A 26,623-nucleotide genomic window follows, 5' to 3' on the forward strand; every position below is an offset into this window, starting at 1 on the left:
AGGTGTAAACATCATAACCCAAGATAGAAGATTTAAAAGCGTTCTTCCTCCTTGATGTCTCTTCTATACATATATAACAATGAAATTGTCTAAAATGAAGATAGTTACATATGCATAGATATTAACTATTTATGGTAAGACAAACTTTAGGGAAAATGATGGCTCCAATAATAAAAGACTAATTACATTTAATAATCCACAAAAGATAGAATACGACACAGCCATTAAGTTAGAAAAAAATGTTTACAACCCAGTTCATGATATAACATAGAACCAATAACATTGTGTTCACATTGTTTTCTATGTGAATAATGAGCCTTGAGGGTACCGCAGTCTATGTTGAATAATGGATGTACACAAAGACTGTGTCAGATAATGTAAAACATTAAATGCATGCTTCCACTGTAATATATGCACTTATGAGTAAGTATAACAAAATATTAACAATTGATATCTCTTAGTTGTAGAATTACATATGAATTAAGTTTTCCAAATTTTCCACAATGGGAATAATTGACTATATTAATTAGTGAAAAAGGTATGTTATTGTAAAAATAGCAATAACTAAAAACAAGAGATAAATAAAACAAGGACAAATTAAAAATTCCAAGAAAGATTTTATTTAAAATCATTACAAAGGTGCTTCTGAGCTGAGAAACCTTATATATTCTATATATTAACTCTGGATTTCTGTTTCTTAAACTAATAAAGAGGATACCTCATAGATTTGTTGCAAGGACAGCAAAAATAGCATTTGTAATGTAGTAGACACTAATTAAATTTTTACACTATTACTCATCTAGAAAGCAGTTTACTAATATAAAATAATTATCAAGGATATTTCCTTAAAGATGCCTAAATAGTCAAAGAAATCATCAATCTTAGGTACACAACATATCTTAAATCATGTGTGTCATCCAAAGCATGCATCTTGGAGAAAACTAAAAATCCCTTCCTTATGTATTAGTTCTCTATAGGAAATGATTAAATTCACTTTGGGGCAGATAGCTCTAAAGATAAATTCTACTTTAGGAGATAAAATTGCAATCAATGCAAATTTCATTTTCTAACTTTCTTAGTCAACTGTGCTCCAGCCTTCCTATATCCTTAACAACTCTCCTGGGTGGCTGGGCTCGATGGCTTATGCTTGTAATCCCAGCACTTTGGGAGGCTGAAGTGGGTGGATCAGGAGGTCAGAGGTTAGAGACCAGCCTGACCAACACAGTGAAACCCCATCTCTACTAAAAATACAAAAATTAGCTGGGTGTGGTGGCAGGAGCCTGTAATCCCAGCTACTTGGGAGGCTGAGGCAGCAGAGTTACTTGAACCTGGGAGGCAGAGGTTGCGGTGAGCCAAGATCATGCCACTGCACTCCAGCCTGGGTGACAGGACTAGACTCTGTTTCAGAAAATAAAAAAAAAAAAAAGAGAGAGAGAGAAAGACAGAGACAAAAGTGAAATATGAAAGATTTTAGCATCTGTGCCCTGCCCTTGGACCAAGTTCAAGTTGACACGGCTACAGCCACCACCTAGCCAAGGAGGAATGAGGAAACCAGGCTCTCTGTGCTCTGTATATCTAGGATAATACCCGCTACCATGCTATGGGCTGCTGAGAGACCAAGACTCGAGCAGACTGCACTGCCCACATTTTCTTGGTCATTCTGCACACGAGTAGAGCTCCATCTTCTCTGGTCACAAGCCTATACCTAGCACCAGCTGGAGAGTTTAATGATGTGCTATGCCTTACCCTTGGGCCAAGTTTGAGGGGATTCAGCTGCAGCTGCCAACCAGCCAGAGGAGAGATGGAGAGACCAAGCTCTTCTAAGCACACTTAAGACAATAACTACTGCTCTACCACCAGAAGCTGTGGAATTGAGGTCTAGCCTGTCTCACCCATCACAGCTACCAGGAACATCAACATGGACCATTGTGTCCCAGTGGGTTGCTCCACCACCACTACTGTCAACCACATGCTACCCAGAGGTCTGAGAACCTTCCCACACACCTGGCTCACCACTCCCACTACTAACTTCTAAACAAGCTACTTGGAGACCCCCAAATCAGCCCTCCAGGACCAACTAACACTGAAGCCAGTATAATCTCTTCTGGGGCCTAAAAACAGGCACATTTACCCTACTCTGCCACCACTGGGGTCTGAAGCCTGGTTCAGTTAGCATCCAAGTCCCCAACAAAACTTTGCCACAACATCAAATAATAACTGTACCTTAAGTCACTGAGGAAATCACAGTTGATACCGACTCTGTGTACTGCTGAAGAAGTCATACAGAATTATACTATCACAGGCACCCAAAATCAAAACCAATGTTTCCTACTCAACCAACAATCTACAAATCTTCAGGAAAAAAATGTGCCCCTATGAAAACAACTTCAAAAAACTGAAACAAGTGCTGGCCATACCAGTTGTGTAAATATCAGTGGAAGGACACAGGAAAAATGAAAAAGCAGGGAAATATGACACCACCAAGGGACCACAACAGTACGCAAGCAATAGATCCCAAGTAGAAGGAATCCTCAAAATTCCAGTTAAATAATTCAAAATATTGATTTTAAAGAAGCTCAATGAGATATAAAACCTGTCTTTGAGTTGTGAGATTCTTTCTTCTTCTTGATCTAATTTTTTATTGAAGCTTATTGAAGTTTTGGATGTATTTTGTATTTCTTTCAATGAAATTTTTACTTTTAGAATTTGTGCTTTTGTTTTTCTTTTAAGAAACTTGATAAATTTCTCATTAATATCCTGAATTGATTTTCTGATACCTTTGTATGAGTTTTCAGTTTTCTTTTACATCTCATTGAGCCACCACATCTGGCCATTTAAATACAATTTCTGTTGGATTGCCAAAGTCATTTTTTATAGGATTAGAAAAAAAATCTAAAATTTATATGGAATCAAAAGAGAGCCCAAATAATCAAAGCAATCCTAAGTAAAATGAACAAAGTTGGAGGCATCACATTACCTGACTTCAAATTGTACTACAAGGCTAGAGTAGCCAAAACAGCATGGTACTCGTATAAAATAGACACGTAGATTATTGGAACATAACAGAGAACACAGTAACAAAGCCATACCCCTACAACCAACTGATCTCCAGCAAAGTCAACAAAACTATACACTGATAAAAGGACACCCAATTTAATAAATAGTAGTAGGGAAATTGAGTAGTGATAGGCAGAATTATGAAACTAGACCCCTGTCTCCCGCTGTATACAAAAGTTAATTCAAGATACATTGAATTAACCTAAGACACCTAAACATAAGACCTGAAACTATAAAAAATTGTAGAAGAAAACCTAGGAAAAACTCTTTTGGCCATTGGCAAAGAATATATAATCAAATCCTCAAAAGCATATGCAACAGAAACGAAAATAGAAAAATGAGAATTAAACTAAAAAGCTTCTACACAGAAAAAGAAACAACAGAGTAAACAGACAACTTACAAGATGGGAAAAAATTATATGCAAACTATGCACCTGACCAAGGGCTAATACCCCAAATCTATAAAGAACTCCAACAGCTCAACAATAAAATAAGAATAATAATCATCTAATTAAAAAGTGGGCGAGGACATGAACATACATTTTTGTAAAGAAGACAGACAAGCAACCAAGAAATGTATGAGAAAACACTCAACATCACTAATCATCAGAGAAATGCAAATTAAAAGCACAATGGGATTTTGGGAGGCAGGACAAGATTGTGGAATAGAAAGCTCCACCATTCCCAATTGCAAGGACACCAAGTTAACAACTATCTACTCAGAAAAAACACCTTTATAACCAAAAAATTGGGTGAGCACTCATAGTACCTAGCTTTAACATCACTAAAAGAAGCATTGAGGAGATAGAAAATCAGTCCTGAGTTGCTGACACCACCCCTACCCCATCCCCCGGTGTGGCAGCCTGGTGCAGAGACCCTCTCTGGGTGCTGGGGGGAAGGAGGACACAGCAATTGAGATGCACTGAATTATGTGCTGTTCTGTTAGAGCAAAAAGGAAAACCAGACCAAACTCAGTTGACAACAGCCTACAGAGGGAGCATTTAAGCCAGGCCTGCCAGAGGGGAATCAGCAATCCAGTCATCTAAACTTGAGTGCCAAGGAACCTCACCACTGAAGGCCAAAGTACTTTTCATCTCTAAGTAAACTTGAAAGGCAGTCTAGGCCATCAGGACTGCAACTTGTAGGCGAGTCCTAGGGCTGAACTAGGCCCAAAGGCAATACATTGAGGGGCCACATGACCTACTGAGACATCAGCTGGGGTAGCTGAGGGAGTGCTGGCATTACCCCTTCCCTAACCCCAGGCTGCACAACTCATGGTTCCAAAAGGAGACCCCTTCCTCCCACCTGAGGAGAGGAGAGGTAAGGGTGGGGAGGACTTTCTTGCATCTAGGATAGCACACGACAGAATAGGGCAACAGTCAGAGTCCTCAGTTCCCCTTTCCCCTGTTCCAGGCCCTAGCTCCAAGACATTTCTAGACACACCCTGGCCCAGAAGGGAATCCACTGCCTTTGAGGAAAGAACCCAGTCCTGCCAGCATTCATCATCTGCTAACTGAAGAGCCCTTGGGCACTGAATAACCAACAGCGATACCCAGGTACTGCATAGAGAAACTTGGTGAGCCTCAGAAATTTGCTGGCTTCAGGAACCAAAACTGCAAAAACTGCCACAGGACGGTAGAACACCAAGTAGGCTCTTGGGGTTTACAATTCCAGGACTTGACTCTTGAAAGGCATTTCTGGACCTGCCCTGATCCAGAAGGGAGCCCACTGCCCTGAAGGGTGAGTCCCTAGTTAGCATTCACCAGCAGCTGACTTAAGAGACATTGGGACTTCAGGAAAAATCAGTGGTAGTCTGGCAGTACTTCTTCTATCCAAGAGTGGTGGTGCCTATGGAGTGAGCCTCCCTTGTCTTTGGAAAGGGGAGGGAAAAGGGGGAGCACTGTGTCTTGTGGTTTAAGTGCCAGCTCAACTGCAATACGGTAGAATACCAGGTAGACTTCTAAGGTTTTTGACTCTAGTCTCTGACTCCTGGACAGTTCTTCTGGACCCACTCAGGGCCTGGGGGACCTCACCTCCCTGAAAGGAAAAACACAGGCCTGACTGGCTTGGCCACCTGCTGGTTGTAAAACCCCAGGGCCTTGAGTGAACATAGGCAGTTTCCAGGGACTGGTTACAGTAGGTCTTAGGCAAGACCCAGTGCTGTACTGGCTTCAGGTCTAACCCGACACAGTCATAGTGGTGGTGACCACAGGGGTGCTTGTGTCACTCCACCCCCAGCTTTAGGTGGCTCAGAGCAGAGAGAGAGAAAGACTCTGTATGTATGGGAAAAAGTAAGGAAAGAGAACAAGAGTCTGTGCTGGTAATCAAGAGAATTCTCCTGGATCTTGTCCAAGACCATCAAGGTGGTACCTCTGAGTCTCCAAGAACCACAGCATTACTGGACCTAGGGTGCCCATTAAAGCAGAATTAGATTAGAGCACAACACCCAAGCTGTGACCCAAGTCCTTTAAAGTATCTGGAATGCGCTCCCAAGAAGGATGGCCAGCAATAAGCCCAGAAAGTGAGGACTACAATAAACACCTAACTCTTCAATACTCAGACACTGAAGAACATCTACTAGCATCAACACCATCCAGGAAAACGTGATATCAACAAATGAACTAAATAAGGCGCCAGTGACCAATCCTGAAGAAACAGAACTAAGTGAACTTTTAGACAAAGAACTCAAAATAGTGGTGTCAAGGAAACTAAAAGAAATTCAAAATAACACAGAAAGGGAGTTCAGAAAAGGGGAAATAGAAGATTCATTCACCTTAAAAAGGAGGTAGAGAAAGAGATAGGGGTAGAAAGTTTATTCAAAGGGATAATAACAGAAAACTTCCCAAACCTAGAGAAAGATACCACTATCCAAGTACAAGAAAGTTATAGAACGTCAACAAAAAAATGGAAGAAAATCTATGCAAATATTTATATTTGCACAATAATGAAAGCCAGGAGGACTTTGGCTTTTATTTGGGGTGTGCAAGACTTGAGATTGTTGAACAGAGGTGTGACATAACTAACTTTTAAAAGGGTCACTCTGGACAGGATACTGAGAACAAATTATAGAACACAAAGCTAAAAGAAGAGAACACTTAGGAGGCTATTTTAAGTATTCAAGGAGAGGTAATATAACTTAGTGAGTTTATAGTAATAAAGGTGGTAAAGAATTCTGGATGTTTTCAGAAGGTAAGAACAAAGAGATTTCATGATTGGATGACAGACAAGTGAGAGGAAAAAGTCCAGTTTATGATGAACCCAGCTTTCTTGGCTTAAACAACTGGAAGCATACTTCTTTCCATGTTTCAACCAGAATGTATTTTTAAAATATTTTTGTCAAAGTTATTTATATATAAATAATTTAAATCCATCTATGTCATATACATTACAAAAGTTTTCTCAGTTTACTTTTGTTAATTCTGTTTGTGACATACAGTTTTTATTTCGCATACTTTAAGGCAACTGTAGCACTTTTCTTTCAGTTTTCTGTCTTGGCTTTCTGCCTTGAGGTAGTCTTTGGGTTAAATCTGCTTGACAATTAATACTTTATCATATATAAATTAATCTTTACATATGACACAAAATATATCAAAGTCTTTTTCACTTGTCATTCATTCCAGCATCATTTTCTTTAATGCTATTCTTATCATCTACAAAATTCTATTTGGGAATTTTCCATTTATTCCATCATATTCTTCCACAAGTATCAAATATCTTTATTGTTGTTTTGGAATATTATTGTTTCATAAAGTTGTAAACATTACATTAATTATTGAGACCTTTTGGTTCATCTTATTGTTTGTAATTCCAAATTGATTAGGAAGAACCAAGCAATATCTACCTTAGATTTTGACAGACTCGTGTTAATCTTACAGGTGCATTTAATAAGAATTGCTATTGCTACAGCATTGAATCTTCCACTCCATGGATAATTTTTTGAATATTTGCAGAATTCTCTTCAGCATCAAAATTTTAAAATAAAATTTATACAAATGGGTCTAAATGTTTTTTCTTTTCATTCTTTTAGATCCTGGTTTTCAGTTCATCCTTTCCATTTGAGATCTGTATCTTCTTTTCCTCAGTTGAAGGGGATTTTATTTTATTACATCTGAGGTTAGTTCTTCTGTCATGTCTCCTCTTCAGCAACATTAGGTATCCAAATATTGCATTTCAATTATTTTTCCCTAAATAATATCCTATTTTCTTTATTTTTTTATCTCTTTATGCTGTACATTATCAATAAATGTATTTTTCACATTATTGGTCAAATCTATTTTTTACTCTTTTAATGTTGATGCCAAATAACTTTAGGTTTTTTTTTTTTTTAACTCAGCCAACTTTCTTTTAACTGCAATCAGTTGTCTCATCACCTCACTCTTCACCTATTCTTCCATGGATTTCTGCATTTAAATACCATTGAGAACACTGACCAATGCTTTATGGAAATTTCTTCTATTTCCTGTTATCTTTTAAAAAGTCAACCTTATTTCTAAACCTTAATTGTTATGCCTTTTCTCCTTGCATTGCTATCCTGAATTAGCCCTCATTTGGTTGTTTTTTGTATGTTTTTCCTGTCTAATACTACTTAAATAATGAAAAGAGTATCTGCCCTGGCATTTGCCCATGTACACAGAGGGTGAATTGTCCTTGATTCTTTTTACTGTCCACATGAATGGAACTAAATTTCTCTTTCTCATCTTGAGCTTGTGTGTTGTTTTATATGCAAATATTCTAGCTAAATTTCTAATGACTGGCCAAGATTTATATTGTGTGCTGCCTCTGGATTGAGGAGGAAATTCTCTTTGTATTTATGATAGGGAGAAAACTTTGTTCCTGGATAATAAAAACTCTTTAAATTTAAATCCCAGGAGCAGAGCATGCACTACAACTTCTAGCCATCTCTGTTTATACTCCAACTTTACATTTAGAAGGTGTAAGGCAACTAGGGGACAATAACCCCTGTTACGATGGTGTGACAATACTGGCCCTTTACAGCCTAGCGTTAGAGGCCTACAGATATCATTTCTATTCTTATGTTTAGTGGAGGCTTTGCATCTTCAAAATAATAGTCGGGAAGTGGGGGCGGCTAGAGGAGGAATAGCATTAGGAGAAATACCTAATGTAGATGACGGGTTGATGGGTGCAGCAAACCACCATGGCACATGTATACCTATGTAACAAACCTGCACGTTCTTCTGTACATGTATCCCAGAACTTAAAGTATAATTTAAAAAAAAGAATAATTTGAAATAACATTCAATAAATAAATGAATACATAAACTTACTTAAAGGAAATAAACAAAAATGTCAGCGTATTAGCCCAAAGGCCTAATTATAGATTATAATTATGTACTACATATACATTTAATATATATTAAATATATATATTATTATATTAAATATATATTAATATATATTAAATAAATATATTTAATCTTTTTTTTTTTTTTGAGAGAGAATAGGAAGGAGGAAAAAGGAAGAGAAAGAGAGAGAGAGAATGGGGAGGAGGGAGAAGGAAAAGAAAGAGGGAGAGAGAATGGGAGTATTGCTTTCTTGCCCAGGCTAGAATGGAATTTAGTAATGGGTATTGAAAACCTCTTTTATACTGATAATTATACTTAATGATGTAGTCAGGAAGGAATAAGGGAAGAAGATAACAAACAAACAGCCAACCAATATTTAATTTAAACCTATGAAATGCTATGCGATTACTGAGGAGTGATTTACTTCCAATTATATAGTCACCTTTGGAATAGGTGTGAGGTGGTAATGTATGTTTTGTGTATTTGAAGTGGAGAGTTCTATAAATGTTTATTAAGTTTACTTGTTCCGGGTCTGAGTTCAAGTTCTGAATATCCTTGTTAATTTTCTATCTCGTTGATCTATAGAATCGTTAGCTCTTCTTGTTGCATTGATCCTTTTGCCATTATGTAATGTCATTCCTCGCCTCTTTTGATCTTTGTTGCTTTAAAGTCTACTTTATCAGAGGCGAGAATTGCATCTCCTGCTTTTTGTTTATTTGTTTATTTTTACTCTCTGTTTGATTGGTAAATCTTCCTCCTTCTCTCTGAATCTTTGTGTATTGTTGCATGTAAGATGGGCCCGGATGCAGCATACTGATGGGTTTTAGCTTTTTATCCAATTAAAATATATATAAGTTTAATACCGGCGTTTGATGCTAGCTGGCTGTTTTGCCCATTAGTTGATGTAGATTTTTTATTGTGTTAAAGTTCTTTGCTTTTTGATATATTTTTGGAAAGGCTGATATTGGTTGTTCCTTTATATGTATAGTGCTTCTTTCAGAAGCTCTTGTAAAGCAGGCCTGGTGGTGGTGAACTCTCTAAGTACTTGTTTGTTCGCAAAAGATTTAATTTTTCCTTCACTCATAAAGCTTAGTTTGGCTGGATAGGAAATTCTGGGTTGAAAGTTCTTTTCTTTAAGGATGTTAAATATTGGTCCCCACTCTTTTCTGGCTTGTAGTGTTTCTGCTGAGAGATCTGCTGTAAGTCTGATAGGTTTCCCTTTATGGGTAACCTGACCTTTCTCTCTGGCTGCCCTTAGTATTTTCTCCTTCATTTCAACCCTAATAAATCTGGCGATTATGTGCCTTGGGGTTGGTCTTCTTGAAGAATATCTTTGTGGTGTTCTCTGTATTACCTGGAATTGAATATTACCCTGCCTTGCCAGGTTGGGAAAATTTTCCTGAATGATATCCTGAAGAGTATTTTCCAACTTGGATTCATTCTCTTCATCACATTCAGGTACACCTATCAAACGTAAATTAGGTCTTTTCACATAGTCTCATATTTCCTGGAGACTTTGCTCATTCCTTTTCATCCTTTTTTCTGCATTCTTGTCTTCTCATTTCATTTCACTGAGCTGGTCCTCGACTTCTGATATCCTTCCTTCTGCTTGATCAATTCGACTGTTTAAACTTGTGCATGCTTCACGAAGTTCTCGTGTTGTGTTTTTCAGCTCCATCAATTCACTTATATTCTTCTCTAAATTGTCCATTCTCGTTAACATTTCGTCAAACCTTTTTTCAAGGTTCTTAGTTTCTTTGCATTGGGTGAGAACAAGTTCTTTTAATTCACAGAAGTTTCTTATCACCCACGTTTGGAAACCTGCTTCTGTTATTGGAACACACGTGTAATCTATTAAGCCTTGTTCCGTTACTGATGAGGAATTGCAATCCCCTGTAGAGGGAGAGGCATTCTGATTTTGAGTATTCTCTGCCTTTTTACGCTGGTTTCTTCCCTTCATTATATATTTGTCCATCTGTCGTCTTCATAATTACCGACTTTCTAACTGGGTCTCTGACGTCCAACTTGTTGATTCCCTGCGCCGAAATCTGAGCAATCCACTGAGCCGGCCAAAACAGCGGTGTTAAGATTGATGGTGCTTTTCTGCCCGGGAATCTCCGGACTCTGCACCAAAAACTGGAGTGCTAAGGCACCAGCAAAACCGCCATGCCGGCCACAAGAGTCGCCCTGGCGACCCGTGGAGCTCCTCCACTGGGAATCTCCTGGTCCGTGAGCAACTAATATTCGTCTGAAAGTGTGGCGTCCTCTCGTTCTTTGCGCTTTCACTGGGAGGTATGTGCCTGAGCTGCTAATCATCAGCCATCTTCTATTTAATCTATTATCTATAACTATAATTAATATAGTTATAGTTATATATTATATATAGTTATAGATTATAGATAATAGATTAAATATATTTATTTAATATATAAATATATATTTAATATAATAATATATATATTTAATATATATTAAATGTATATGCAATTATACATTTTTTATAATTATTACATAATTATAGTTATAGATTATAGATAATAGATTAAATTTTTTGGGGGGGTGGGGAACAGGGTCCTGCTCTGTTGCTCAGGCTGGAGTGCAGTAGCACAATCATGGCTCACTGCAGCCTCAACCTCCAGGCTCAAGTGATTTTCCCACCTCAGCCTCCTTAGTAACCAGGACTACAGGCACACACCATCATGCCTGGCTAATTTTTAAATTTTTTTTTAGAGGCAGAATTTCGCTTTGCTGCAGGCTGGTTTCAAACTCCTGGCTTCATGCGATCCTCCTGACTTGGCCTCCAAAAATGCTGGGATTACAGGCATGAGCCACCACGCTTGGCCGATTTATATATTTATAATTTAGATTTTATATTTATACTGTAATTAGTATATTAACTTACACTTATATTTGATATATATTTTCAATATCTATCAACTCAATTATTTGCATTATCTGTCCTAGGAAGTACCTTCCTGACATCAAGTTCCCTGAGACGTGAATTTTAATCAGAATGCTACTTGAATTTTAATCAGAATCATAGAGTAAAAATTGCTCTGGAAGAGTGTTTTATAGAAACCCTAGAAAAACCCAGTGACATATACCTCTCCATAACCGCATATGCTGTTCTAATGACCAGATAATGGAATCCCCAAATACAGTAGCCTTGTACCACTAAAAGTACGAGTTGTTTTGGAACAGAGAGAGTAATCAGAAGCAAAATAATAATAATAATAATAATAATAATAATAGATGCAAAGATTAGTAGCAGATTGAAAATCTTGCAGCTCTAGTCCTTCAAGGCATTATTCCCTCCCCACCGTGCACTTTCATAGTGAATGATGTTGCTAATGTCCCTGCTGAAAATGTTCAGATATTTTGGTGTTTTTGTAAGAATTTCAGACATAGGCGAGGAACAACAAAACTACTCCTAGATTTCTGCCATTATAGTGACATCTGATTTATTGACTTTTCAGTTACTAAATAATATCACACCAAAAGTTACAAAATGACTTCCCAACTCTCTTCTGCTGAAATAGACCTCATCTAAATGTATATTCTTAACATTTATTATTTTTATTTTTACACTCCACAGGTTCTTGTGTACTATGTTTAACACTGACAGGAAGATAATTGGGAAATAAAGAGGAAGCACCACAGTCAACTAAAGAAGAGAGATTTCCAGCAATGTACACACCCATTTCTACTGGCTGTCACCTGATGCTTACTGTTTGGACAACTCACATATGCAAATTGACAGATGACCTAACTTATAAAAGAGATTTTTAATGGTTCTTAAGGATTTCACAAGGTGTTGTCAATGGAAATATGGATTCTTTTATAGCAAACATGTACACTGATACCATGTGAAACAAGGATAGTGGGAAAACCTCTGTGATTGTGAGGACATAAAACTGTGAAAAGTATATTAAATGGAATAAGAAAAACACTTTTAGAGCATGTCATCTTCAGGAAAATTGTGCCCACACAGTAAGGATTGTGTTACATTTTAATGGGAATGGAGATATTTGTGATATGCTGACAAATCAAGACAGATGGCTATAAAACTGCAATGTAAAGTGTCAGCTTCTCCTCATGCTGTTATAGTACATATCTGAGACTCTCACTCCTGTCAGTGTATTCTTAGGGTTGAATCTCAAGGGATCTATAGGATCTTAGGTACAGCAGATGAAAATGGACTTTCCTGTCTTCCCAATTGAACAGCAGTGAAGTTGAGAAAAAGAAGATAATGCTGGATGTCATGATAAAGTATATCTTCTGTGACCCTGTATTTCCTTAGAGAGTTTTCATCCTTGGACCTCATCCAAAAAATTGCAGAAAAGGACTCTCACCACTCTGTAAATATGTATGTTTGTGGCAGAAATTACTGGTAAACTTCTAAGGCAGACATTGTTGTTACTTTTTTCATCTTTATTGTGTCTTTGAAATGATTGTGTGTGTTTTTTTCTTTGATTACACAATGGGATTACCAAATAAATTTCATTCAAGCAAGAAAAAAAATAACTTTACACCATTTTGAGATTCTAGTATTTGTGTAAAATACAGACTGAAATACACAACAGATATCTGAATACATGAATTCTTAAACCATTACTTAACAAACTAATATTTTCAAGTTTAAAAGATAACATGTTGAAATCAAAATTTAATTTTCTTACCTTTCTGGATATGTAAGTGATTTTAACATGAGACTCTGGATCTTGTATGTGCATGTGGAACATCGCAGATTTGAGCTCTGGAAATATGTCAAACCAATGCTTGAAATATTTACGAAGTCATTGTAAAATTGAGCGAGAATCTTGACTTCTTGAAGTTTATAAAATGGTTTGTTCTTTCTAGAGAGAAATTTGATATGTTCAGCATATTAATAATTTGAAACATAATTAAATTCTAAAATCAATATAATCCTAATAAGGGAGGCCACAGGGAAAAATATTATAGGGAAAAGACCAAACAAAATATTATTGGAGTATTTATTAAAATAATTAAAACAGTAATTTATAAGAGAACAAAATAATAATAATAAATGCATTCCATCATATAACTGTTTTGAAAATGCTTTTTTTAGGTAAAAAGTGACATGTCTTTCTGAGTAGATGTCTAGTTTGTACATTTGTCTAAAATTAGAGAAGTCATCCTGTATATATTTTTTAGATTTTTTAATTATCACAGTTCCTTCAATAGACTAGATGTTCAAGGGATAACTTAAAAATATTTTATCAAATATTTCTGACCGAAAGGAATCACTTTCAAAGGCCTGAGATTCAAAACAGAAATATAGTTTTTAATAAGTACAATTTTCCATGCATTTACAATGTAATTAAGCTTTACATACTTAATCTTATTTAACTATCTGAACAACTCCTTTTATTAGGTACTATGAGTATTACCATTTTACAGATAAGAAAACAACATCAGAGCACGTAAGTGTCTTTCCCAAAGCCACACAGCTAATAACACTCTTCACTGCTCTGCTCAATTTCTCCCCGCTATGTGCCAGAAATGTGGGTCCCTGGAGAGCCATTTATGTCAATTAGGGCTTTCCTGACCCAAGAGGAACTCCAGCTACTCTGTTGCACTTTTTCTCACTAGATAAAACTGATGGCAAAGAGAAGGAGAAGGAGGAAGAAGAGGTGTAGGAGGAGGAGATAAAAGGAGAGAAAGAGAAGTAAAAGGTGGAGGAGGAGAAGAAAGGGAAGGGACTAAAGAAGAGGACAGAAGTGAAGGGAAGAAAAGTTTTTTTGAAAAATCAGTTTAAAGAACTTTCTCTTTTGAGCCAACAACAACTTGGTTAATCAAAGGTGACAATCACACAGAGAACAGCTGAAGAGCAACCAGTGGGGCACCCAGCCCTTCCTGCCATCTCACATTTTTTTCTGCTCTGTTTTCGATTCCTTGCAACAGTTAGAAACCAAAAAAAGGTCACGATTATTTACTCAAAGTCCATCTCTGCTACCTCCTTGCAGGGTTATCATCTCCTCTTTCACAGACTATAATGTCATTAGATATATCTCTAATGTCTTTGCATGAACTTATCTAAATTTTTCAGAGATGATTCAAATTCAACATAGCCAGATAGGTATGCATTATCTTCCCATACAAATTCCCAGCCATGGAAGTGGCTTCAATTACCAGCAGTTTGCTCATGACCTCAAAATCTCTACCTTCAGCTAAGGCCTGTATGCTAAGTTTTAGATACATGTCATTCAACATGTCAATTTGGATACCTCAAGGATGCCTGAAACTCACTAGGTTCAAATCTAAAGGACTCCTCTTCCCCAACACTCTCTCCAACCAAAAAAAAAAAAAAATACTAAAACTAAAACTTAGATTTTCTCAGAGTATTAAATGGCACCACCACCTAATACCCAAGTCAAACAACTAGGATTCATCTTTGATAGCACCCTTCTTTCAACTGCCACATTAAATCTATCAGAAATTTCTGCTGACGTTACCTCTGAAATATCAAAACTGATTTGAATCCCTCATTTTTCCATCTCAACTATAAACCTTCAAATCCAGGACACCATTGTGTCATGCCATATTCCTGCAATGGCATCTTGCTTTGTTTCTCTCCAATCCACTGCGTTCAAATTGTTTTTCCAAAAGAAAAATCCAATTATGGCCTCAACCTGACTGCCACAACTAAAATATTTCAGTGGTTTTATGTGCCCAGTTAATAAAATATAAATTCTGGAACATGGCCTATGAGTTCTAATTTCTACAAAATATCTAAGTGTTCTCTACATTTCCCCTCTTTCTTTGGCTTTCCCAGTCTCTACTCTTAAACACACTAAACTCCCTTCACCTCTTGAAGTGGGAGGGCCATGCTTCTCCTTGCTTCAGATATTCTGTATTTATTGGTCTTTCAGCCTGGAATGCAGCAGGGCAGTGACTCCTGTTCATCATTTAGGACTCAATTAACGTAGTATCATGGAGAAGCTTTCACTCACCCCACTAATTTACATCCCCTATTTTAATTTTCCATATACACTACAATTTGTGTCAAGACAATTTTTCATGAACAGATTTTACTTATATAGTTTTATAATTCTTTGTCTATCCTTATTATGTCTCATTATGCTACAAACTTAATGAAGTTAGGACCATGACTGATTTTCTCATTACAGTATGCCCAGCAGCTAACACAGTGCCTGGCTCAATGTAGATGCTCATTAAAAGTTGTTTGAATTGAGGAATGATGGACATCATTGTTTCATTTTTATTATTAAAATCTATCTGCTGCAGACATCTAATTTATATAAGAGCAGAACATCTAACCTACCCAGAATTGTATCCCCTATTCCTAGCACAGGTCCCAGTCTATAGAAGAACTCAATAATTTTTAATGAATGGACTGAATTGGATTCTCTCCATGTATCTTTTAGCTCAGTGTAGAATGGCATTATTTAAATAGTCACAAAGCTCGAAACTTGAAGTCACTCTAGATTGGTTTCTTTCCTTAACTTTCACTTATTCAATTAACCATGCAAACACATAACATACCTATTCTAAAGCCCAAAACCTCTAGAATCTCCCTTATCCTGTTTTTTCATTTCCACTGACTTAGACCCAGGCTCACATTATCTTTCACATGAATTATCAGAGTAACTACTGTAGCCTCCTGTCTCTGGTCTTGTTCCCTCTAATCTCCCCATTACTCATATGTCTGGGCCATTCTTCTATTCTGAATACCCAATGTTGATATTTTCCATTTAACATCCTATATTAGCATATTAATACACCTGGTCCAAGGAATCATTAGTGGCATAGAAAAAATAACATTCAGTACAAAAATCAGGATGCGGAACCCATTTCAATCAGATCCTAATTTTGCTAAATAAAAAAATACCCATCAATGATAGACTGGATAAAGAAAATGTGACACAGATACACCATGGAATACTATGCAGCCATAAAAAAGGATGAATTCATGTCCTTTGCAGGGGCATGGATAAAGGTGGAAACCATCATTCTCAGCAAACTGACACAAGAACAGAAAACCAATCACCGCATGTACTCACTCATAAGTGGGTGTTGAACAATGAGAACACATGGACACAGGGAGGGGAACATCACACACTGGGACCTGTTGGGGGGTGGGGGAGCTAAGGGAGGGGTATCAGGGGTTGGGAGATTAGGGAGGGATAGCATTAGGAGAAATACCTAATATAGATGATGGGGTATGCAGCAAACCACCATGTCATGTATATAACCTATGTAACAATCCTGCATGATCTGCACATGGACCCCAGAACTTAAAGTATAATAAAAAAAAAAGAAAGAAAAAGAATGTGTCTGTACATAAGAGCATGTATAAGAAGGAGGAGGAGGAATAATTATAAACCAAATGCAAAGCGCAGATATTTCTGGATGGTATAATTATAGGTGATCCTTATTTTCTATTATATACTCATATATTTTCTACAGTGAATAAATATTCCTATCTCCATTTTGAAAAGGAAAATAAAAGATCATTTAAAATTCTTTGACTCCTGTGGTATCTAAGACAATTTAAATCCCAAAACATAATTAAATGGATACTCATGTGCCACATAATGATGTTTTGGTCAACAAAGGACTGCATATATGACAGTGATCCCATAAGATTGTAACACCATATTTTTACTCTACCCTTTTGTATGCTTAGATGTTTTTACATACACAAATATTCATGATTATGTTACAATTGCCTCCAGTATTCAGTACCGTAGCATGCTGTACAGGTTTGTAATATATTGCTTCTAGGTTACGAACCTATGTTACACTCCATATAGTGTATGTGTGTAGCAGGCTATACCACCTAGGTTTGTGTAAATACACTCTATAATGTCCAAACAATGAAAAATTACTTAAGCATGCATTTCTTAGAGGATATTCCCATTGTTAAGTGATGCATGACTGTATTAGAAAATAATATTAATAAAAAAACAGTAAAGTCATTATCTAAGATTAGGTGGACAGGTTATAACATATGTGTATATATTCCCATATTTTATATTCCTTCAGGAAAATGCACTAATCCAAGTATGTGAATAAAACTATCACTATTTCATTCTGTTCCACATAGAATATGTTTGTAAATTAGCTCAAGACTAACAGTTTCTTTGCCTTCTGAACAAATTTGAAACAACTGTTTTAGGGTGGTGGTTGTGTGCAATTTTTGAATTTAGATACTGTATTATTCTCATGCTGCTATGTAGAAATATCCAAGACTTGGTAATTTATAAAGAAAAGAGGTTTAACTGACAGTTCTGCATTGCTGGGGAGGCCTCAAGAAACTTACAATCATGGCAGAAAAGAAAGCAACATGTCCTGTGTTATATGGTGGCAGGAGAGAGAAGAATGAGAATCGAGCAAAGGGGAAAACCCCTTATAAAACCATCAGATCTCTTGAGAACTTACTATCAAGAGAATATTATGGGGGAAACCAGCCCCGTGATTCAATTATCTCCACCTGGTCCTGCCTTGGACATGTGGGGATTATTACAATTCACGGTGAGAATTGCGTGGAGACACAAAGCTAAACCGTATTATTCTACCCCTGACCCTCTGAAATCTCGTGTTCTCACATTTCAAAACACAGTTATGCCCTTCTAACAGTCCCCCAAAGAATTAACTCCTTCCAACATTAATCCAAAAGTCCAAGTCCAAAGTCTCATCTGAGACAAGTCCCTTCCACCTATGAGCCTGTAAAATCAAAAACAAGTTAGTTACTTCCCAAGTACAATGCTGGTACAGGCATTGGATAAATACGCCCATTCCAAATGAGATAAATTGGCCAAAACAAAGGGGCTACAAGCCCCATGCAAGTCCAAAATCCAATAGGGCAGTCATTAAACCTTAAAAAGAAAAAAGAAAAAAAACCTAAAAACCTTAAAGTTCCAAAATGATCTCCTTTAACTCCATGTCTCACTTCCAGGGCATGCTGATGCAAGAGGTGGGCTCCCATGGCCTTGGCAGCTCACCCCTGTGGCTTTGCAGGGTACAGCCCCTCTTCCAGCTGTTTTCATGGCTAGCATTGAGTGTCTGCAGCTTTTCCTGGTGCACAGTGTAAGCTGTCAGTGGATCTACCATTCTGGGGTCTGGAGAATGGTAGCCCTCTTTTCACAGCTCCATGAGGCAGTGTCCCAGTGAGAACTCTGTGTAGGGCTCCAGTCCCACATTTCCCTTCCACACTGCCCTAGCAAAGGTTCTCCATAAGGACTCTGCCCTTGCAGCAGATTTCTGCTTGGATACTCAGGCATTTTCATACATCCTCTGAAATCTAGGTGGAGGTTCCCAGACCTCAATTCTTGTCTTCTGCACACCTGCAGGACCAAGGAGAATAGTATGGGGGAAACCACGCCTATGATTCAACTATCTCAACCTGGGTTCATCCTTGACACGTGGGGATTACTACAATTCAAGGTGAGATTTGGGTGGGGAAAAAGAGCCAAACCCCTTCAGGTACTCTCCTATCTCTAGGTTTTTGATACATTCTTTCTTTTCTCTGGCTGTATTGCCTTGCTTTCATATGCTTCTTTGTTTCTTCTCTCTGCTTGAACCATACATTAAGTGATCTTCTTTTATAAAACAGTTTATTAAAAGCTACAATTATGCATGAGTCTCCATTATTCTGTGACTTCCCTAAGAACAAAATACTGTCTGTGTCAGTTTGGATCCCCATTATTTTGAAAAATGCCCGAATAAGTTTGATGCTGAATGATTTGAATCAATTTAATAGCCAAAACTCATGTTTCTGACAGGAATAAATAATAGATCATGTGTGAATGCATATGTATATACATTCATATATACAACTGTAAGCAATTTAAAGCAATGAACAATTATGGAATAATATTAGTTATTATTTTAAAACATTCAGTGTTCAAAATTAGGTGAAAAGGGCCAAAAAGTTTTGCTCAATAAAAGATGGGTTCCGATGAAAGTCAAGAATTTGGATTGGAATTATTTTTTTAAGATGAAGTCTCGCTCTATTGCCCAGTCTGGAGTACAATGGCACAATCTTGGCTCACTGCAACCTCCACCTCCCAGGTTCAAGTGATTCTCCTGCTTCAGCCTCCTGAGTAGCTGGGATAACAGGGGTGTGCCACCATGCCCAGCTAATGTTTTAGTTTTTGCTTTTGTTTCTCTGTATTTTTAGTAGAGATGGGGTTTCACCATGTTGGTCAGGCTGGTCTCGAACTCCTGACCTCATTAACCACCCACCTTAGCCTCCCAACATGCTGGGATTGCAGACATGAGCCATGGCTCCTGGCCAGAATTTTTGTTTAATTTCTTTTATCTTCTTTGGGTGATGGAAGGTTAGTTTAAAAAGGGAAAAGAACAAGGATAATTGTTACTCGTTCACTACCAATCCTATCCAACTGTTAAATTATCTGAAATGTCTTTATGAACTTTAAGAAAATTAAATTTATACAATCTAATAATAAAATATTTAAAATACGTTCAAAATTTTAAAAATTTTGCGGACTTGTAACCCAGGATATTATCTCTAAGGATGATCATGGCATCCCATGATGTAATGGTCTTTACGTTACCTCAGTACACAGGTATTTCATATTTTCGTTATGGTGAATTTATCATTATTTTCTTTGTGGATTCCAAGGTTTGAAAAGTTTATTATTACGAGCTATGGCTACTTTTTATATTTTAATATTGTTTCATATTTTACTTAACTGTTAATAACACCGTAACATTAAACATTTTCACTTCCATTGTTTGTGAATGTGCAAATAAATAACTAGTCAGGGACTTTCTCCTGGCTTACAGAATTTGGATATCTCTATGTACTCAAGTCTAAGGCCCATCACACATTAAATTAGTTAATTAATTAACTTATATACTGTAACTACCTAAACTGTACAGCAGTAAATGTTGGAAATATCAGCTATGCTTCCTGAAATCCTAATCTGTTCAATAACCAGTCAAAACTGTAGCCAAATTGCTCTGTTTATCCACAACAGAACAAACCTTTATATTTCTTCTAATCACTAGATACTGTGCCTGTGAGTCTTTTGAAAACCATTTCACTATGTAATGGCTATTTAGAAGTCTAGCACAGCAAGTTGGAAACCACGATTGTATAGTAGTGTGCCCCTTTATATCATTCTTCTAAGAAAAAAAAATTTTATAGTTTAAGAATTTATTAAACACAGAAATATATATTCAACAAGCTCAAGCCAAGAACATTCTTTTATATAATTATACAACCTTAAAAATATGTATACACATGTTCACATACATACGTACAAAGTTAAACAGAAGACTGAGAAACAAAACGCTCTCCTGTTATTTGGGAGCGTTGTAGGTGGGAATCGCTCTCTGAAATCCTAAAATTGTGTCACTCTATTTACAGAAGTCACTAAACATTTATTCACATCACTGTGAACATGATACTGCCTAAAAACTGGAGAAATTGGAAGGCAAGGTGGTTAGGAGTAAGACTGCAATGAGAATCAAGAGAGAGAAAAAGAAACAAAGCCATCTTTAACTCTTATAACTTTTTTGTGTGTTTGTTTTTTGAGACAGAGTCTCGTTCTGTCGCCCAGGCTGAAGTGCAGTGGCTCCATCTTGGCTTGCTGCAACCTCAGCCTCCTGGGTTCAAGGGATTCTCCTGACTCAGCCTCCCAAGTAACTGGTACTACAGGCGCATGCCACCAGGCCTGGCTAATTTTTTGTATTTTTAGTAGAGACGAGGTTTCAGCATGTTAGCCACAATGGTCTCGATCTCCTGATATACTTATAACTTTTAAAGTCTCTAATTGCTTAAAGTAAAAGAACCTCTTTAAATATGTTACTTTTCTCTGTAAAATAAAAGATTTAGAATATAACAAATGAGATCCTTTTAATATTTAACATTTTAAGACTCTCTGGATTAAAAATAAACTATACTATTTAAATTATCTGTTAGATGGGATCCTGAAGAAAGCAAACATTGAATTTAGAAGAGAAGAAAATACTACATTTTACTTACTCATAAAGCCTTGGTTCTTCAATCATTCCAAGTTGGTTTAATAATTTAAATGAAAAAGAGCCATCCGTCATAGTTTTATCCAGAACAATTATACTGAGAACAAAATAATAGGCTAAAAATAAAAATATGGAATGCAAATCACGTTATTTTTTAATTTTTTGGTTTTGGTATATATTCAAATACATATGTATGTACATGTATAGATAGATACGTAATCTACACTCTTATTACATATGCAAACAATATTATTGAGAGAACTCATTTGGTAAATGGATAATATATTTTACCTTCTGTTTGTCAATTTTTGACTACTCTTAAACATGAGGAATGAAAAAGCCTGCCAGCTAGTAATGGGTATGGTAGAGTGTCAAACAAATAGCTTCTAAATACTAACTAGTCTGAAACCAAGACATTTCAGAAATTAGGCCAGTTAAGCAACTTGTACTTTTCAATAGCACATCTAAGGTAAATACGATAAGATTTCTTAATTATCTGATTAATAGTACCAGCTGTTTGTTTGGCAAACATAATTCCTAATTTCACTGGCTGTTCAAGAATGACTGTGAGATTAAATAATCCTGTATAAGGTAAGTTCATAGTAGTTCTTATTCAAATTGCCTTTACTGAACTTTGGTAGAGTATGTCTTTCACATGCAAGGATGCTGAACTCACTCCTATATATTGGCAGGCCTGTGCAGGAAATCCTGACTTTCTGAGAATTACCCCAAGCCCTAAAAGACAATGAATTTGTAATTGGATTTTTCCCATCTCTGACACAATAGATACAAAGGAGCACTTCTTACTTTGAAGTTACTTCACAGCCTCAGAAAAATTACTTTGATTCATTTTGACCATAAAAATGGGCATTCAGACTTGCTCAGACGATTTCTGGCAGCATAGAATATTGAGATGTTACAGATTAAGCCACCCTCCCACTATAAGTACTTGGAAATGCTAGGTGTACAATCCACGTTTCAATATGCAACCAAGCTGGGAAGAAGGAAGGGTAGGTATCAGAAGACAGAAATAAAGAGAAATGAAAGCCAAGGCCAGAAGAATATTTGTGCTATTAGAGTGTCAGAAAGAGAAAAGAATGTGGGGCCGTTAAGAATATTCAAAGACATGATGGCTGAAAACATTCTAAATTTGGCAAAACAAAAACAAAAAAAAAAAAAAACACAGATTGAAAAAGCTAAGTGAATCTGAAATACAATAAACCTCATGAAATTCTCACCAAGACACATCATAATAAAATGCAAAAGTAAAATCAAAGAAATAAAAATCTTGAAAGCAGCCAAAAACAAACGATGCATTACCTACAGGGAAACACCAATTTGAATCATATTGGATTTCACATCTGGAAGCCATGGAGGCCAAAAGAAAATATTACATTTTTCAAGTGTTGAAAGAAAATACTGTCAACATCAAATCTTAACATCCAACAAAACTGTCCTTTGAGAATGAAGGGGAAATAGAGATATTCTCAGAAAAAAAAAAAAAAGTAAAAAAAAAAAATCTTATTACCAGACTTATCCTTAGAGATTGTCAGGAGTAATTTCTTCAAACATAAAGGAATTGATGAAATAATCAAGAACCATTATGAAGAAAGAATGAACAACAGGAAAAGAATAAATATGGGTACCTACAACAGATTATCTTTTTTTCTCATTGATTTTATAAATGTTATTTGAGGATTGAAACAAAAATTATTACAAAATCTGATATTCAAAATCAAGATCAGGAAAAGTGGGGAATGTAAAAGGACCTACATGGATGTGAGGTTTCCACATCTTACTTGAAGTGGTTAAATGTTGGAATCACTAAACAGTGATAAATAATGTCTGCATATTGTAACTGTTGTAGGCCTCCCCAAACATGTCCTTGTCCTAGTCCCTGGAACCTACAAGTATGTTGTTATCTTATATAGCAAAGGATAATTAAGATAGCAAATAAAATTAGAATTTCTAAGCAGCTGTTCTTAAGTAGTTACATTATATTAAATTATCCAGGTGGAACTAATGTCACCTTAAAAGAGGAAGAGGAAGACAAAAAAGGAGAATCAAAAAAAGAGATGTGGCGCAGAAGAAGGTTCAAAATTATATAATAAGAGGACTCAGTCCACCAATGTGAAGGAAAAGGACACAAGTCAAGCAATGTGAACAACCTCAGGAGTTAAAAAAGTTAAGAAAGAAAGGAATGCACCTGCTAACACCTTGACTTTAGCACAGTGACATCTGCATTAGACTTCTGGACTACCGAACTTTAAGATAATACATTTGTGCTGTTTTAAGCCACCAAATTTGCAGTAATTTGTTATAGTACTGATAGAAAAGCAATATTCATTTTGATACAAAGAATGGGATAGTGCTATAACAAACATATGCAAGTGAAAAAGTGGCTTCTAAATTAGAAATGAGCAGAAGCTGGGAGAATTTTCAGGAACATAATAGGAAAACCTAGATTACCTTGAATAAATTGTTATTAGAAATGTGCTAGTAAGGACGCAGGAGGAAATAAAGAACACGGCAAAGAAAACACACATTGCAAAAAGACTGTTGGTGAGAAATATGGATGTCTAATGAAGTGAATAAGAATGTTAATCTTGCTGTTGTTGAGGACTCAGACAGAAATTAGAAATATGTTATTGGTGGCCAGGCGCAGTGGCTCATGCCTGTAATCCCAGCACTTTGGGAGGCTGAGGTGGGCAGATCACAAGATCGAGTTCAAGACTAGTCTGGCCAACATGGTGAAACCCTGTCTCTACTAAAAATACAAAAATTAGCCTGGCCTGGTGGCAGGCACCTGTAGTCCCAGCTACTCATGAGGCTGAGGCAGGATAATCACTTGAACCCAGGAGGTGGAGGGTGCAGTGAGCAGAGATTGTGCCACTGCACTCCAGTCTGAACAACAGAGGGAGATTCCATCTCAAAAAAAAAAAGTTATTGGAAACTGGTAGAAAAAGAATCCTTGCTACATAGTGGCAGGTAGCTTAGTGGAATTATATCCTGCAATTTATGTGGAAAGCAGAAATTGTAAATGAAGAAATCCGAAATTTAGCTAAGGGGATTTATAAGTCAGGGCTTGAAAGTGGGACCAGATTTCTCCTTGGTGCTCATCGTGAATCCTGAGAGGAAAGACAGAAATTGAAATGAAACTGTTAAATTAAAAAGAGTCCTGACTGGCTGATTTGGGAAATCAACAGCCTAGCAAGTTTACTAAAGATGCCCAAATTAAGAAATTTACCATGGGAAATGAGGATCTAGAGAAAAAGCTGAGGGTGTAGCTGGAACAACCTTTTCCCTCAGAAAGATTTTAGAAATCAGAGTATTTAGTCACACAAAAGGGTCTTTGAAAATAATAAGCAGGTGACTCACAGATTCCTTTAGCCATCTCAGCAGTGGCCAATGATAGAGGCAGGATTTTCTAGAAATGATATGGAGGAGTCTCTTTTCTAATGGAATAACTCTCTGTGACATGTACGGAGATCCACCAGGCTTTGGAGAATGTTATAGTGGTATAAATACTGCCAACATAGACTAAAAGGCAACAGAGTATAAAATGACAGAAAGTTTTGAGGACTGCAAGAATTCTACAAACAAGAAACAAGATGAAAAAACTACTCAGATGCAAACATATGCTACCATTTATAAATCTAAAGAAAGGAAAGAAAGAGAAAGAGAAGGACTCTAAGAGACCAACGTACCATGAACCCAGGGAGCAGAGCCATGAACCATACGAAACTATTCCCAGGCCTTAAAATCAAATGGAGTTTGCCTTGCTGAATATAAAAGCTGCATGGGACAGTTGATTCTATTTTTCTTCCAATTTTTTTCTCTTTGAACAAGAATACCTATAACTGGTATCCTATGTCTATGTTGTCATTTTATTTGAGGTAACTGGATTCCTGAGATTCACCACAGATGAAGAAAAATTATGTCCAAGCACTTATAACCAGAGCTTTAGCAAAATCTGATTTAGATGAATTAGATAATTTGGAACTTTGTATCTGTTGGGTTTAGAGGAAATTTTTTTACTTTAAGTTGATGCCATAATGGCTTAATGATGCCTGAGATCAGCCAACAAAATATTATTTTATACCCAAAAAAGCAGAACACACATGTATTGCAAGTACCCTCGAAGTATGCACCTGAAGAGATCATTCCTCGACTACTAAAAATACCTCAGCACATTGTTAAAAAATGATACAGAGTTTAATTTCTAGCAATAATTAAAATTAAACTAAAAATCAGTAACAGAAAGACAACAGGAAAATTTCCAAATAGTGGAAATTAAACAGCATGCTAACAATTAACCCATGGTCAAAGAAGAGTTTTCTAAAAAATACATAGAACAGAATAAAAAAATACAATATATCAAAACACAAGGAATACAGTTCAAGAAGTACTGAGAGAGAAGTTCATAGCACTAAATGATTCCATTAGAAATGAAGAAATATCTGAGGCCAACAATTTAAGTTCCTGTCTCAAAAAAAATAGAAAAAGAACAAAATAAACCCATATAGAGTAGAACAAAATATGTGTGTGTGTAAATATATACATAGAGGACAGAACAAACCAGAAATTAATGAAATTTAATAAAATAACATAATAGAAAATTAATTAAACAAAAATCTGGTTCTTGAATAAAAAACAATAAAATTGATAAACCACTTTGTCTAGCAAGACAGACAAAATAAAAAGAAATGAGATAAATCACTATCAGGAACGAAACAAAAGGCATTACTACAGACACTGCAATCCTAAAAAAAATTTTTAAAAACAGTGCAAACAACTTACTGACCAATTCCTCAAAACCACAAACTACAAAACCTCAACCAAGCTGAAACAGATAATCCAAGTAGTCTTAAAATTTTAAATAAACTAAATTTTCAGAAAAAAAACTTCCTCCCAAGAAAGTCTCCAGACCCAAATGCTTTCACTGGAAAATTCTTCCAAACATTTAAAGAATTAACACAAATCTTGCATGATCTCTTCCAGAAAAGATAATAGAGAAGGGAAAATTTGCCCACTCCTTTTATGACACTGTGTTAATATAGTATGAATACACTATTACTCTTATGCCAAAACCAGACAAAAATGATAAAAAAGGAACACTACTAAGAATTTAGAAAAAATCTTCAACAAAATATTAACAAATCAAATTCAACAATATATTTAAAAATATTCCCTAAGGCCAAGTGGAATTTACTACTGAAATGCAAAGCTAGTTCAACATTCTAGAATCAATTAATTTAGTTCAACAT

At 36.3% G+C, this 26,623-nt stretch overlaps 1 protein-coding gene across 4 annotated transcripts in view; it reads right to left on the reverse strand.

The window, feature by feature from the left end:
• LIPI (lipase I) overlaps window positions 1-26,623 on the reverse strand; it is a 47,842-nt gene that overhangs the window by 4,644 nt on the left and 16,575 nt on the right. For 3 of the 4 annotated variants that reach the window (XM_012444737.2, XM_012444735.2, XM_012444734.2), the window contains exons 7-8: window positions 21,361-21,472; window positions 13,040-13,216 (exon numbers count right to left, since the gene is read on the reverse strand). The exons of the other annotated variant lie outside the window; for it this stretch is intronic. In XM_012444737.2, coding sequence (XP_012300160.2) covers window positions 13,040-13,216; window positions 21,361-21,472 — 289 coding nt within the window. The remainder of the gene's footprint in view (window positions 1-13,039; window positions 13,217-21,360; window positions 21,473-26,623) is intronic. 4 annotated transcript variants of the gene reach the window in all.

This window comes from Aotus nancymaae, unplaced genomic scaffold (genome assembly GCF_030222135.1).
Source record: "Aotus nancymaae isolate 86718 unplaced genomic scaffold, 86718_ANA_hifiasm-v0.15.2.pri h1tg000022l_1, whole genome shotgun sequence".
NCBI lineage: Eukaryota > Metazoa > Chordata > Mammalia > Primates > Aotidae > Aotus > Aotus nancymaae.